The sequence below is a fragment of the Ursus americanus genome, chromosome 2 (assembly GCF_024610735.1).
Source record: "Ursus americanus isolate L20-20 chromosome 2, mUrsAme1.1.p, whole genome shotgun sequence".
Classification (NCBI taxonomy): Eukaryota; Metazoa; Chordata; class Mammalia; order Carnivora; family Ursidae; genus Ursus; species Ursus americanus.
Window position 1 is genome coordinate 104,055,859 of NC_142128.1, and position 14,543 is coordinate 104,070,401.

Genomic DNA, 14,543 nt, shown 5'->3' on the forward strand with positions numbered 1-14,543 from the left:
CAGGATTTTGTTTGTTTATTCAGATCTCAGCTTTGTCCTTGGCTTGTTGGCAGCGTCCCGGAGCCTCCGCATGGCTGTGCTGAGTGAGGACGCCCTGGCACGTGTCTCTCCATGTCGCTGTGGGGAGGTCACGGGGTGAAGCCTGAGCACTGTGCGTGGGGCCGTGTGCACTTCAGTGTCCCCTTCGTCCCGCCGTCTAGCGCTTCTTCCGTTCACCACTTACCTGCCGTGAGACTCGTCTTGGTCAGCATACAGCCTAGGAAAAAACGAAGGGGAGGAGAATGGGGTTGGGAAGGCCATGGATTCAGCCCCAGAGGAATAGAGTTTGTGGTTTGATTGGTATCATTTTGGGGTCTTGAGCTACTGGAAATTTATTATAGGAGTCACTCGATCGGTGACCGTCTGAGATAAAACCCTGTTTTGTTGGGTTTTATTCTACAAGGCAGTGATTCGAGTATCGGGGTGGGAGGGTTGACTCACCTGAGGCTTTTCTCAGATGGCACAGGCCTTCTCCCGAGGGGCAGGCGCTACTGCCAGCCCCCACCAGCTGCCCTCGGGAGACCCTGTGATGGTTGTGTATGCGCCCCATCAGACGTGTTCTCACTGGAACGTGCATTGAGCTGTGCAGCGTTGTGTGAGAGTGAGATTTCTGTTTGAGAGAGCTTTGCTGACATGAGTGTGGTTCACGTAGTGGTCGTAGTGGTAGGTTTGTTTATTCAGTTCACGGATAAATACCAGCCTGCTCTGTGGTAGGTGCTGGATTGGAGATACACTGTGAGTAGGTTTGGTTTTGGACTCCCTGCCTCCGTATCTGATACTCACTGAGGCTGTTGACTGCCGTGTAGGTATGATGTGGGAGATCACGTTAATTTAAACATTTAGGGACTTGGGTGGCGAAATGGAAAATATTTCTAGTAAAGAAGTTGTAAAATGGCATCTTTTAAAAATTTGTCCATTTCTTTGAAACTGTTTAAAGTTCTGTGGCCCTAGCTACTTTGTTAAAACAGTACAGGAATGTTCAGTGCAGTGTGTGGCATTGGAGACTTTTTGCTGTCGTGCAGAAAGCAGATTAAAAAGAAGGCTCTGCTTTCACAATCTACAAGGGCGTAAATGTAAGCAAAATAATAATTTAGCTCACATTTAACCCAGCAGGAAGCTGAGTGCAGATTGAGTAATTCTCCACAACATATCTACTGCTATGTAAACTAATCTCACGGTTTGTTCTTCATTAAATTGCCAAGATGCTGTGTTTCTGTTGGCTAGTTTGTGTGGATGCTTTTTGTTCTCTCTCTCTTTCTTCTCTCCATCTTGCCATTCACCTTGCTCTTCTCTCAAAGTAAAACTGAATACTGTAATTCTTTTAAGATGTTCTTATGTTTAAAAGAATAATGAGTAAGTGTCACATTTTTGTTTTCGAAAAACAAAGGGAGACGGGATTTGGTTAACTGATTTACAGAATACCTGGCAACAGAGAGCAGAATGCTTAACGATAGGCGATCATTGTGCAGCTTTCCGGAAAAGAGAGGAAAATGATCAAGTAGGTGAAGTACCGGCGGGCCCGCCGTTCTGACCTCAGACGAGGTCACTCTGGAACATTTGGGGTATACAGCACGTGGGTCCTTTTCTCATCACTGCTTCAGCTTCAAAGCGAAGCCTGGACCCCTGCCTTTAGGAAGGAGATATGAAAACTACACCTAATGTAAAAATGACAAGTTCATGCATTATGCAGTGGAAGCACAATTTCTTGACTATAATATACTTTTCAAAATAATCACGAAGGAGCATATGTGGGAAAGCAGAGGAATGTGGGTACATCTGGAAAGCTTTTAAGGCATCTTGGAAGCACAAGGCAGAATCGCCGGAATTGTAAACACCTTCCATCTGGCCGGCTGCAGTGGTACCACTGACCGGTCCAAGAGCGGACACATCACTCAGGGAGCTCCTGTGACAGCCAGACGAGCAGGGGGAAATCATCAGGAACATTTGAGTGCTCTGCAGTAGGACCTCACTGGTCAGTACTGTGCGGCAGCCGTGAGAGGAAGGGCCGTCCCGCAGGCTCTGCAAACCGAAGGCTCCGGAGTGGCGGCCTCGGCGAAATCGGCCTCGGCACGATCGCCAGGTCCCCGCGTGCGGTGTCGGGAGGCTTCAAAGAGGAGCGGGCGCAGGCCGGGAGCTCGCCGGGAAGCGCTGGAGGCCCGGTGCTGACGTTGCTGCCGGCGGGTCCCCCTCGAAGGCGTCCGAGCACGTGACGAGCACCGGCCCGGCCACGCCCCGGGGAGGGGCCGCCCCTCCGTGTGACCTCCTGGGTCGTGGAGACTGAGGAAGGAAGTGGGAGAATTTTTCGTTTTGCATTGTAACTGCCCAGGGCACCCCCTTTTCCGCAGCGCTGCCCTCACAGCTGCCCGCCCTTAAAGCTCCGGGGGCGCGGGTCCTGGGCCCCGAGCGTCGGTCCCGCCTTCTCGGTGCGCGTGCGCAGCCCCACACGGAGGGACTTCGAAGGAGCGACGGTCTCAGAAGCCCGTTTCCCGCGGGTCCAGATCGGAGTGTTTGAGAACCTTGTCCTTGCAGCTGTGATGCTTGGAGCTGCGGGCAGCACCTGACAGTGAGGCAGCAGGGCACACGTGGGCAGCAGACCCCGCCCAGTTTTCGGAGACCGTGGAGACGCAGCCGGAGCGGTTGATGACGGGCAAGGAGGTGGCGCAGATGACCCTGCGGAGCGTGACACTTCCACTCCGACCGAGGGCAAGGGAAGAATACGCTGGAGAGGGCTTAATAAAAGGGGATGACAGCCCAGCCTTTAGGTTTGTAGGAGCTGGAACACCTAATCCACATGTATCTAGTAATCTCGTAGAATATGCAGTAGTTTCATTTTTTAAAAGATTACGTTTCAGATTGTTCCTGTGAGTTGAAAAATTGTTACTATGCTAGCTCATTGCAATGTAGATAATACAAAAAAAAATCCTTAGGATTATTTTCAAGACACTTGTAAGAGACGACGATGATAAAGTGAGAAATTCTACTTCTTTTATTCCCCGAGAGACATTTGTAGGTCTTTTACTTAGAACTAATTGGAATGGAACACTTGCAACCCACTATATAAAAGTGGAACAATTTCAGAGATTGCAAATGTTTTGTTTTGTTTATCATCATGCATTTCTGCAGTAACTGCATTTGACTTTATGATTTTTAAGATAGATAAGACATAGCGCATTATTGTGAATTATATATTCAGTATTTACTTGTTTGTGTTGCTAATATTTATTTATGAAAATCCACTAGTGGAAAAAATAACCTGCTATATTTTCTCTTAGGTGGTTCATTTGTAAATGTGGTTGGCATCTGTCAACAAACAACTAAATAACGTAACTATATTGTGAACCGTGAAATTAATCGATTTTATACTGCTGTCAACGTTAAACCTCTTTTTCTCTTAGGTAAAGTTTGTCCCATGAAGACTTTTATTTAAGATTAATGCTTTCTTAAAGTCATATAAATCTATTTTGACTGAAAGCTGACATTTTTGGGTTTAAAAGCCCTTGGGAAATTTTAAATTATTTGATTTTCATGGTATGGTGCCCTGCGTATATCATTTGATAAAAATAATTAGGGAGATCTAAGACTTTAGTTCGTTCCTTTTTTTTTTGGAAGACTATTTACTCTGATATCCTTACCTTGTCTCAAAAAATAAGAATTAATTAATTAATTAGTTTTGATGTGGGATAACCTTTTCATTTCTTTAGAGAGGATTCAAGTTTTATATACCTGACCCTAGCTAAAGAGACTTTGTTTTGGGGGGCGATAGAGTAAATGTATTACTGACGGTTGCCTGTTGCCTCACTTATGACCATATTCCCGAGTGAGCGTACTAGGGATCAGTGGAATGTTTAATGCAAGGTTGGAGATGAGTTGTAAATGATATTGCCATAAATGACAATGGTTCCTTTTAATAATAACAAAATCTAACTGGTGCTGCGCTCATGTGAGAGCTTTCCTGTCCTGTCCTTCAGGTTGGTGCTGTTATGCTTCTCAGGTTTCAGATCAGGAGGCTGCGAGTAGAGAGCTTCAAGTCCTATGGCTGAGAAGTGGAAGAGCCTGGATTCAGACCCACGCTGGGAGGCTGCAGGGTCCTTGCTCAAGCATAGCGTGGTCCTACCGAGAGCACTTGAAGGGTGAGGCAGGAGAGCGGGGAAAGAACCGACGCCCCACTGGAGAGGTTCTTGATCCAGTACTGACCACAACTATTTGTTGTGACTTGTATTACACAGCATAGCATTCGTCTTAAGCAGGGTTTCTTTGGTCTGAAATGTGACCCACACGCCTCACACGGTGATATGGCCGGTTGCTTGTTTGTGTAAATACTGTTGGCTCCCCCTCCCCCCCCCCCCCCCCCGGAAAGAATGAAGGTGCAAAGAGCTTATTTGTTCTGAACAGACACAGCGAGTGTGGATATTATCCATTTTCCCCTCTGAGATGACAGAGACAAATAGTAATATTTGTTAAAAATGTGGATTGTGGGGCGCCTGGGTGGCTCAGTCGTTAAGCGTCTGCCTTAGGCTCAGGGTGTGATCCCGGCGTTCTGGGATCGAGCCCCACATCAGGCTCCTCTGCTGGGAGCCTGCTTCTCCCTCTCCCACTCCCCCTGCTTGTGTTCCCTCTCTCGCTGGCTGTCTCTCTGTCAAATAAATAAATAAAATCTTTAAAAAAAAATGTGGATTGTGATTAAACATGGATATAAAATACAAAGAATATATATTCTCGGGAAAGCTGAGCTTATAGCTGTTTCAGCTTTATGATGGGATAGTGGTGCCTCCTTCCCGACGTGCCCTCGCCCTGTTCCTTGGGGGGTGACGAGCTTGGGAAGCCCGTGTGACAGCACGTGTGAGTGGCTATTAGTAATTTCAAAAGCTGCGTCACCTGGATCTCAGAGAAATCAGAATTTCAGTTTGTTTGCAGTACAACTGTTGGTAACCAGTGTCATTCATTTTCTTCATATTTTATTCTAGGAAAGTAGCTTATTTTAAAAATGATGCTTAAGCATTTTGTCTAATTAAATTCTAAATGATCATGTGTGTAGGATTTGTGAAAAACAGTGCTACACCTGTACAGACTTGTTTTCAATGGGATTCTATCTATAGCTATTTTAATAACACCATAGTTCATCCACCTAATTGTGTTTTTAGCATAGCCCATGCCAGTGGAGGCGAGGCCTCCAGTAGATGAGTGAGCCTTTCTGCACTGTTCTCAGCCTGTACGTACTTGACCGCACATCTAATTGTCTACTTCTTGGGAAGTTAGAGTTGGGACCAGGTTCTAGACACAACCGTGCCGTACAAATGCATGAATCAAATATTCATCAACATAATTCATTTCTAAGGGTCTTTTTTCCACTTGTATGTCTGAACAAATCCAGGGATTTCCTGGCTATTCCAGGGATGTAAGACCATTTGAACATGGTCATCCATCTGCTTTTAGTCCTTAGACATACATTTGCACTTTTTAAAAGTTGAAGTCATCAAAAAGTGCCAAAGCAGGAGCTAGAAATGTGATTGTCAGTGAAGTACTAATGAAATAATCTGTAGTATGAGGATTATCAAATATAAATGTAATTTGAAATTAGGTGAACAGTAGGAAATGAGCACCGTCAACTTCGTTGGCTAATCCTGAGTTGAATGCGTATCGCTGATAACGATGATCCACTTGAATACTCTATCAAAATAGTTAGGTGCAAAGTGAGTATGAATTTAAACTCATACCATCTCCCCTCTGAGGTGATTATTAAAGATTACGCCTGAGAGCCAAAATATTATTTGTACTCAGCTGGGGAAATCAAGAATGTTCTCTGTGGCCAACATTCACTCAAAAACACTGAGGTTTTTTATTTATTTGTTTTAAGAGCTTACAGGAAATAAATTATTAAGTAAAGTAAGAAAGTTGGCAAAAGTCCAGAATCTGAAGTCGTTATATCCAAGTAAAACTGTGATCTGTAGTAAACAGCCTCTTCCAACCTCACATTTGACAAATAGGATTCTCTCCTATTGATAAGAGCGAGGTGGATTTTTTCCTTTGCGTTCATAAGGTATTAACTGTGTGTCTCTATACCACTGATGCCAAGAACTTAATCGATCAGTAGGGTTTTTGTTTTGGTTTGGTTTGGTTCTATAAACAAGGCTTTGGTTAGAGTGCTAAGAGACAGCAGTACGTGATTGGATTTGGGGCTCACCCCGATCATCCAGGATAAGCCCCCTTCTCAAAATCCTGCACTTTATCACTGCTTTTGCCATCTTAGGTAATATTCCCAGGTCCCAGGGATTAGGGTGGATACATATCTTTTGAGGGGTCACCATTCAGCTCACTACAGAAGCCAAAATGTCAAGATTCTTGTTGGGAAATATGCTGTTTCCAATATCAAAACACATGTACTTCAAAGTATGCAAAGCCTCCAGCCAAGGAGTGTGAGAAAGAATTGAAAGCACCCTTCATGAAGGTAGACAGAAAGTTGGGAAGAGATTGTGCTGAAACCCCGTCCAGGTGTGGCTGTGGCGCTCGCTGAAGGTTTGTCATAACTGCGCATAGAAATGTTGCTTTGGTACCCCATAAATGCTGCTGCTTTTTTAAATAAGACTTTCGCCCCGTTACAACCAAGCTGTCCCTTAAATTAGTTGAAACCTAGGGGCTATAAATATCAAAGTATGGTACAGCTTGGTTTTAATGCAGCATGTGTAAATTTAGGTGTAAAGGCTATGTTTAAAATACAAGATGTGGTTGACGTCTAGCAGTCTATCTTAAAAGGATTGGTGGCAGAGAGGACACCTTTGTTCTGGGCACTTAGCCCCATAAAAGCAAGGACTTTTTGGCCATATTTTTAGAATGGCCTGAGAACATGTTCCTTATCCAGACTCTCACTGCCTCAGTTACCGAGTCCGTGAGGAGAGTGTTCAGGTCCTTTTTCATGACCAGCTGGACAGGGTCCCCAAGGCGGCAGGAACAATTTGCTTTGCCGTCAGTGTGCCCGGTGGCCAGCCATGGTATCGTGGAAAGCCGTGACTTTGTATACTCTTTTGAGCTAGGAATCTTCTTCTTTTGTTCTGAACCTAGTAGGTGGCAGTAAAGCTTGCTTTTCTACTTTATTCCCTACCTTGTGAATTTGTGTCCTCGGTGAGGCCCAGTTCTTTGGCAAAAAAAGAAGCCCTTCTCAGTTCCACTTTTGGAACTAGAAAATAAATATTCAGTTAGGCCAGCACATCATGCTAGTATATGAACTTGACTTGAGAATGTTCCTGGGCACCTATAAAAGAGGATCTGCTTTCAGGAAGTATTCAGAAGCCTTCTCTGAATTTTAGGGGGTGCCTGAAACCTGGTGTAGTATTGGAAGAGAAAGTCCCAGAGTTGGAGTCCTTGTCTTTTTTATTTTTTTGTCCACTGCTGTGTCTCTAGGACCCAGAACAAATAAATAAGTAAATGTACTCTAAACGTCTTCTTAGGAAGTCCATTCATATTATAAATAACAATCAAAAATCAAAAGTCTTGAAGTTGGAGATCCACTGTTAGCTCTTTGTGACAGTACAATTGTTGACTGATTTAACTGAACCAACTCAAAATTATTGATCAAAATTTGTGAGAAACAATAATTTTTATTTTATCAACCTTGTAAATTTTGACTTTTCAGTTTTATTCCTGACTCTGAATGACTCCTGCACTGTCTTGGTGTAATGTATTATAGGTCAGGGATACATAATAGATTTATTTTTAAAAGAACTTTTTGGCAACCACAAGTCTTGCTGTAGACCACATGAAATATTCTAAATTTCCTAAGATTTGTTTAACAAAAAAGATAGAAGATTTATGTGTTAGTGTTTTGTGTCTTTCAACTGAGCATGACAGCACTAGTGGCTGACAGGAAATTAGTCTTAGAAATGAAAATTTGATGTTCATTTCTTTTAATTTTATATTTCTTGATTATGTGTTTTCAGCACTTTCATAAAAAGAGAAATAGTGCTATCCCATTTTTCTTTTAAATTTTTGAGAGAAATTTGTTTTATCTTTTGTATACTTAACTATTGCTTATTTTTTAGTTTGATACACTTAGAGCATCTTATACCAATATGAATCTGTTACTGTTTTGCAAGAGCATTTGAAATCTAAATATGCTATTACTAATTAGAGGTTTATAGCTAATGACTTTAAATTTTATGTAGGAGTCCTAAAGTAAAAATGGAAAAGTGAAATAAGTATGAACAAGAAAGGAACTTGCTTCATCTTTGTAACGGGAAGTGTGAATTTAACATTCTGGTTTTATAAATTTGGCATGTGTTTATTAACATTAGGGCCATGTATTCTCAATAAAGCAAAGTGAGGAGGGACGTCAGGTTTTCTTTTTCTTTCCCTTTAATTAAGTGCCTTTCACGTGCTGGGGTGATACTGGTATGCATCTCTTTCACTTCCGCTCTTCGGCTCACGTGGTAGATTATTACTCAGCATCTACCAAGTGGTAAGCACCAGGGTGGGCACTTGGAGGACGTCACTGCAAGGGAAAAAAACTGACAGGAATTAGGACCAATGGGGAAAATCAAGTTTTGAAGCAAAAATTAGAATATAATCACCATTGTGAGCTTGATGGCTTTCCAGTGCTTACTTTTCTGATGATACTTGCCTAACCAAACGTGTCAAGACTTGGAAGATTAGCATAACTCAGGGGAGCTGTGTTTTCTAAAGGACCCATGTATGAAGTTGCAAAATCATGCATCGTGGGTAAAAGATTCATTTGATGTGTAACAGAGACCAGTGGGTTTTCATATGACAGCAGGTTCCTTGGCATGGCTTCCAATTCCACACTGCAGTTAACCTTTCAGGAAACTTCAAAGAAAGAGAGCCTCAACTATCAGAATACTCCTGTCCTTTCCGGCTGCATACCTGTGGAGCCAGGTCTCTTTCCTGTGTTTTAAACCAAAACAACCTCCCGCAGGAGATTGAATACAGAGGCAGGTAGGAGAACCTGGCCATCTTCTGTGAAGACAGACATCAAAGAGAGTTTTTTTAAATGGAAAGAAGTTCTGCTCTCTTGCTGATTTTTTTTTAAGAAAATATAATTATTTTCATAAAAATATGTTAGTTATGTTACACCTAATGAGTTTATTGTTATTTTTAAAGGAAGTTATAAAGGCATTTAAATTTTCTTTTCAGTTCCTAATACAGTAAACATAATCTACCTAAATAGATTGTTGGAGTTGTCAGTGATGGTTAAGGGTGTAAAGAGATGTGAGGTAAGGAGCTTGAGAATTGCTGTCCCAGAGGAACACCCCACATCTGAAATCTATGTTGGGGTGAGATTATGGAGTTGTTTATGTTTTATGCTGAGAGATTTGTACTAAACAGGAAGGAGTCAGAATATTTTTGAGCAGAAAAGCAATGTAGATCGAAGTGGTACACACAGGCCGGGGATTAATCTGGAGGGGATAGATGCGGGAGGGTGGAAGGGCTGAGGGCGGGACAGGGAGACAGGCACAGCACAACGGCAGAAAGGCAAGGCGTGAAGGTCCCCTTGCGAAGGCAGCGCTGGCCTAGCCGACGGAGAGGGCACCAGCCCCACGTTAGCTTGAGTTGGGTAACTGGGATCCAGGGAAGAAGCCGACTTGTAGGGCAAGTGGAACTGGGTTCAGTTTCTTGCAGGACTGTTATTCAGCATTTGAGGGCGAAGAACCAGGTAGAAATATCCTGTAGAGAAGTGACAGTTTTGAGACCAGATAGCCTTCCATCTCTTGTGAAGTCATGGAGCACCTCTGTTTCTTAAACTTCAGACGAGTCCCTTACGTAAGCAGCCTGTGACCTGGTTGCTAAAAAGGTATATTTTGGTAGCTAGGTGATAGTTTATATTAAAATTTGATCCATATGCGTTTATTGACTATTATGTGCTTGGCCTTGTACCATGTGTTCTTACGGTTATTACTGTTTGTGTGAGTGTGTGTGTGGTTTTTAAGCTCTGTTAGTCCATGTTCTTTCATTTCCTTGACTTATTTACAGCATTGTACAGAAGATAATTTCCCTATTCAGAACAATAAAATGTTGTTTAAACAAGTTATGATCAAGATTTAACAATGAAAACAGACTTTTCCCCCTTTCTTCTTAAAAAATGACGCAATTAGTCAGTAGTACATGGAAGATAAACATCTATTTCATGTTCCTCCTTATGATAAGTGTTTTTCATCGAAATTCCTTGATACTGTGTGTGGATGATTTACCAAGGCTTTTTAAAACGGTTGAAATATGCTCTAACAACCATCTGATAAAATGAAAAAACTGAACAAAATGTGTACTCAGATGAATGATTCTCTGAAGAAATAATGGTGCAAATGAATTATCAAAGTGTGAAATCATTAAAAACAAAACATGTTTGAGTTTTTATTGAATCTTAATTGCAGGCTTATGTATTTTCTTTTGTAAGCTAAGTTAAAAGAAAATTGCCTAACTAAATTTTTGGAGGCCAGTGTTGTGGGACATATATTGTACCATAATTTATTTTTCACATAAAAGCTGCTGTTCATTTTTTTCCCCAGCATTAACATGCATGCTTTCCTCATGTAGGAGAATATATAAAAAACTGGAGGCCAAGATATTTCCTTTTGAAGACAGATGGCTCATTCATAGGATATAAAGAGAAACCTCAAGATGTGGATTTACCTTATCCCCTCAACAACTTTTCAGTGGCAAGTAAGTTCATTATAATTGTTGATTCACCTTGTATTTATTTATTTGTATGACCTCATGTGTCAGAGATCTTACGATATAGGAGAAGCCTATGAAAAAGTTGAGGTTTGTATTTAGTGCAGGGAAATTTCCAGTTTTGATACAATTTCAATTCCTTACCATAGGGATTATTGATGATATATGGTCTTACATAATACAATATAGTTGAATATAGAAATTAAATGTGATAAATACAGTTTCCTAAATATGTACCTCCAGTTTTTCTTTATTAAATGTAAACAGGGACATTTGAACTCAATTGCTAAGTGAACTTGGTTGTCAAGATTGTTGCAGGACCTGGTACATTTCTAATCAGTTTCCTGTCATGATCTTTGCTCTTTTCATTGATCATAGGATGAGAAACAAGTGATTTACTTCGGAAATTTTCTGGGGAGATTTTGTGTTTGAAGTTAAATTTTTCTTCCTTACAATTATCTAAGGAAAATGTTTGTAATGAAAATTTATTTAGGAATTATATATTTTCTTGACCATTGCCCAGAATACACTGAAAGATGCTGCTGTTGCTGATTCTGGCAAAAGTTATCATTGCTATGGTATGACCAGGCTCTTCAGGCTTGTTGTATTACTGGTTAATCAACGAAAGGGTTGTTCGGTGTTAATTCAGAAATAAAGCATTTGAAAAAGTTACGTTAGGTTAAAATAAACTTGCATAAGAATTAAAGTCTATACCATTGAGATCAAGTCTTTAGTCAGCATTCTTAATTTTGATTTTGGTTGTATGTTGCTTTCTGTCAGCTACATCTGAAACAGACTGGAGGTAAAGATTGAAACAAAAAAATAAAATGAAGAATATCATCAAATAGGAGCAATGAAAAATGCAAGATAACAAAAGTCCTTGAATGTTATAAAAGTCATTTTAAAATTGAATAGAGCCCCAGCCTTCTTTATGGGTATTATCTTTTAATATATATTTTTTAAGAATGAGATAAAGCAATAAACCAAAGGGGTTGTGAAATCAGTTGAGTGACAAGAATACTAACTTCAAAAACCAGCCAACCAACCCAGACACCTCTCTGTTTCTATGAATGGATTCTTATGTAGGGATTTCATTTTTTAAGAAGTGAGAACACTGTTAATATGTATGTATTAGTTAAGGAAACCATCCCCCCCCAACCAGAATGCTTATTAGATATTTATGGCTTTCTTTTAGTAGAAAATGATTTTTAAAATCCTGTTGTCAGTTGAAATAATATCTTATATTTCGTAATGACTTAAGAGCACATTTTCATTCTAGAGATCTTTTGGGTGAACATTTGCTTTAAAGGGATAGAAATTGGCTTTTAAAACACTAACAGCACACATTATCTCCAGTACAGTTTCTTGGTTTCTCTATTTTACTAGCAAATGGTATCGGTTTGTCTGAAATAATTTGTTAAAGTACAGAACTCCTGTATCTGCTGATCAAAATGCAGCATTTTTTGACCTTATGAAATTTCACACCCCAACAAGTTTTAAAGACATACTGTATGTCACAGTCTGCCAACATCTGCTCCAACACTTCCACTGGCAGAGGCTGGAGTAAATGCTGCACTCTCGGGGAGAGATCCGATTTAGTGACTGACAGTCAGCCTATCCACGAAATAAATATTAGTCGCATCTGTAATCTTGACTTGTATAATCAAGTGGTTGTAGATAATTGACTCAAACGAACAAGTGATCTTATAGACCAGCTCCTTCGTTTTTAGAAGTGTACTGACATGGGTCTTAGACCAAATAAACGGTTTAAGACTGATGGTTCTTAAAACTTGACTTAAAACATGATCTTAAACTGACGTGAAGAAATGATGAGTAGTGAAATGGACTTTGGTTGAAGAAGTCGTTCCAAGTTCAGCTTTGCCACGGGGCATGAGTATGACCATGGATGGGTCATTCTCTGAAGCGCTCAGCGTTGTGGGAACACCTGGATGTAACGAACTTCAAGGCCCTTTTGTCTCCTACGTGCTGTGGTTCTGTGAGGGGCAGTTTGAGCTGGCCCTGGAGGAGTGAAGAGGAGTTAAGTAAAGTAGGGGAGAAGGATATTCCAGGCTGAGGGGGACAAAGAATGTTTTTTATGAGACATTAAGAGAAGGAAGAGTTGGGGTAAGGGAGGGTTACTTGGCCAACAGTTTCCCTCTGGCCCTGGCCCCAGCCCCCTTGAGTATATGGAAAAAAGAGATGATTTTACCAGGTATTTCTAAGGTATGTTGGGAAACGTTACATACATATATTCCACTGAGAGCTATGTGAGTCCTCTGTTTTCCTGATAATTAAAAATGTTACTTCAAATTTAATATATATGGGTTTTACTGGAATTTGACCAAAATAGCCTTTTTATCCACCTGAAAAAGGGAAGTAGGAGAACCGGCAGGTTCTTTCCAATTTTCACTAAAATTTCACATTCCTTCCTTTCTGATCTAAAGTTCCCCAAAAGATGGTGTATGCTCCTTGTTTCTCTTTCTTAATCCACTGCCGTCTTGCTCTCTCTCTCAGTCACTTGGTTGAAACCAATCTCCGTAAGTTCTCCAGTGACCACTTACCTGCTCAGACGAGCAGACATTTTTCAGTTGTTCTTTTCCTGGGTCGACACCTCAGGCTGCATTTCATGCCGTTGGTCCCTGCTTCTCTCTCGGCATGACCTCTCCCGTTGTGTTCTGGGATGTCTCTCTCTCCTGCTGTTCTCCCTTTGCCTGTTGTGTGGCTTGTGGTATATCAGTGGGTTCTAGTCAAGGACGCCTCTCATTTTGTATCCTCTCCCTCGTGGGGGGGGGTCACTTTCACTTGGAAGGTTTCAGTTCCCACCTACGGGCAGCATATTCCCACAAGACGTATCTTCAGGGCAGGCCTCTCTCCTGAGCACTAGGGTCCTGTATTCAGTCGGCTGCTGGAAATCTTTCCCCAGGTATTTCTGGGCCTCAACCTGTCCTAAGCGGAATTCAAGATAATCTTGTCAATTCTCTCACCTGTATTGGGCATGTCAGTTCTGTCTTGAGCAGAAGCCTGGACATACTCCATGCCTTTCGCCCTCCCCCACATCGCCACCCCATTCCCAGTTCATTTGTTTCTACTGATTTGGCTTCTTATTTTTTGAACTTCTGTCCATCTTTTCCTATAATCACCCTAGAGCAAGGCCTCACCATCTCTACTAGAGATTCTTAACTGGACACCCTGCCTCTAGGTTCTACCACATACACCCTTACTTCTTGAGACTGTCATAGTGGCCCTTGTACAGTTAAGTTCTGACTTCACTTGTGCCGCTGTGCACCCTGCCCTGGATCCTCACTGCCTGCTGGAGGGAGTCCAGCTTCCTCAGGTGTCCTGCGGGCATCTCCTCAGGCTGACCTTTGCTTTCAGCTCTGGCCTCCTGTGTCTTCTGCCAGCCGGTCACATTGCGGCAAACTCCTCGGCTGTCCCGCTCTGAGACTTTGTTTCTGTGGTTCCCTCTCACTGGACTGGTCTTCTGTCCTCTATTTGTCTGGATGATTTTTCTTTTCATCCTTTAAGATTTAATTCAGATTTCAGTTCCCAGGCTCAGTCCTTGCTAAATCAGTTCTCCCTGCCCTTCACAAAGCTGTTCTCTTTTGTTGTTATCACATTTTTGGGGGTTATTTGTTCATGTGTTATGTCTCCTCTACCAATCTGCGAGTTATTTTAGGGTAAAGAGCCTACTGTTATTTATCTTAAATCTCCTAGTGCCTACATATTAGGGCTTAATAACCAGTTTTGAATGAATGTCTGCAAACATCTAGTCCAGATTTTTCCTGTTTTAGATGAGAAAAAGGAGGCCTTTAGAAATTTAGTGATCT

The 14,543-nt window shown here is 41.6% G+C and overlaps 1 protein-coding gene across 5 annotated transcripts in view; it reads left to right on the plus strand.

Moving 5' to 3' along the window:
* AKT3 (AKT serine/threonine kinase 3) overlaps window positions 1-14,543 on the plus strand; it is a 302,152-nt gene that overhangs the window by 120,933 nt on the left and 166,676 nt on the right. For all 5 annotated transcript variants that reach the window (XM_087859652.1, XM_087859651.1, XM_045796129.2 and 2 more), the window contains one exon: window positions 10,579-10,704. In XM_087859652.1, the coding sequence (XP_087715778.1) occupies window positions 10,579-10,704 (126 nt within the window). The remainder of the gene's footprint in view (window positions 1-10,578; window positions 10,705-14,543) is intronic.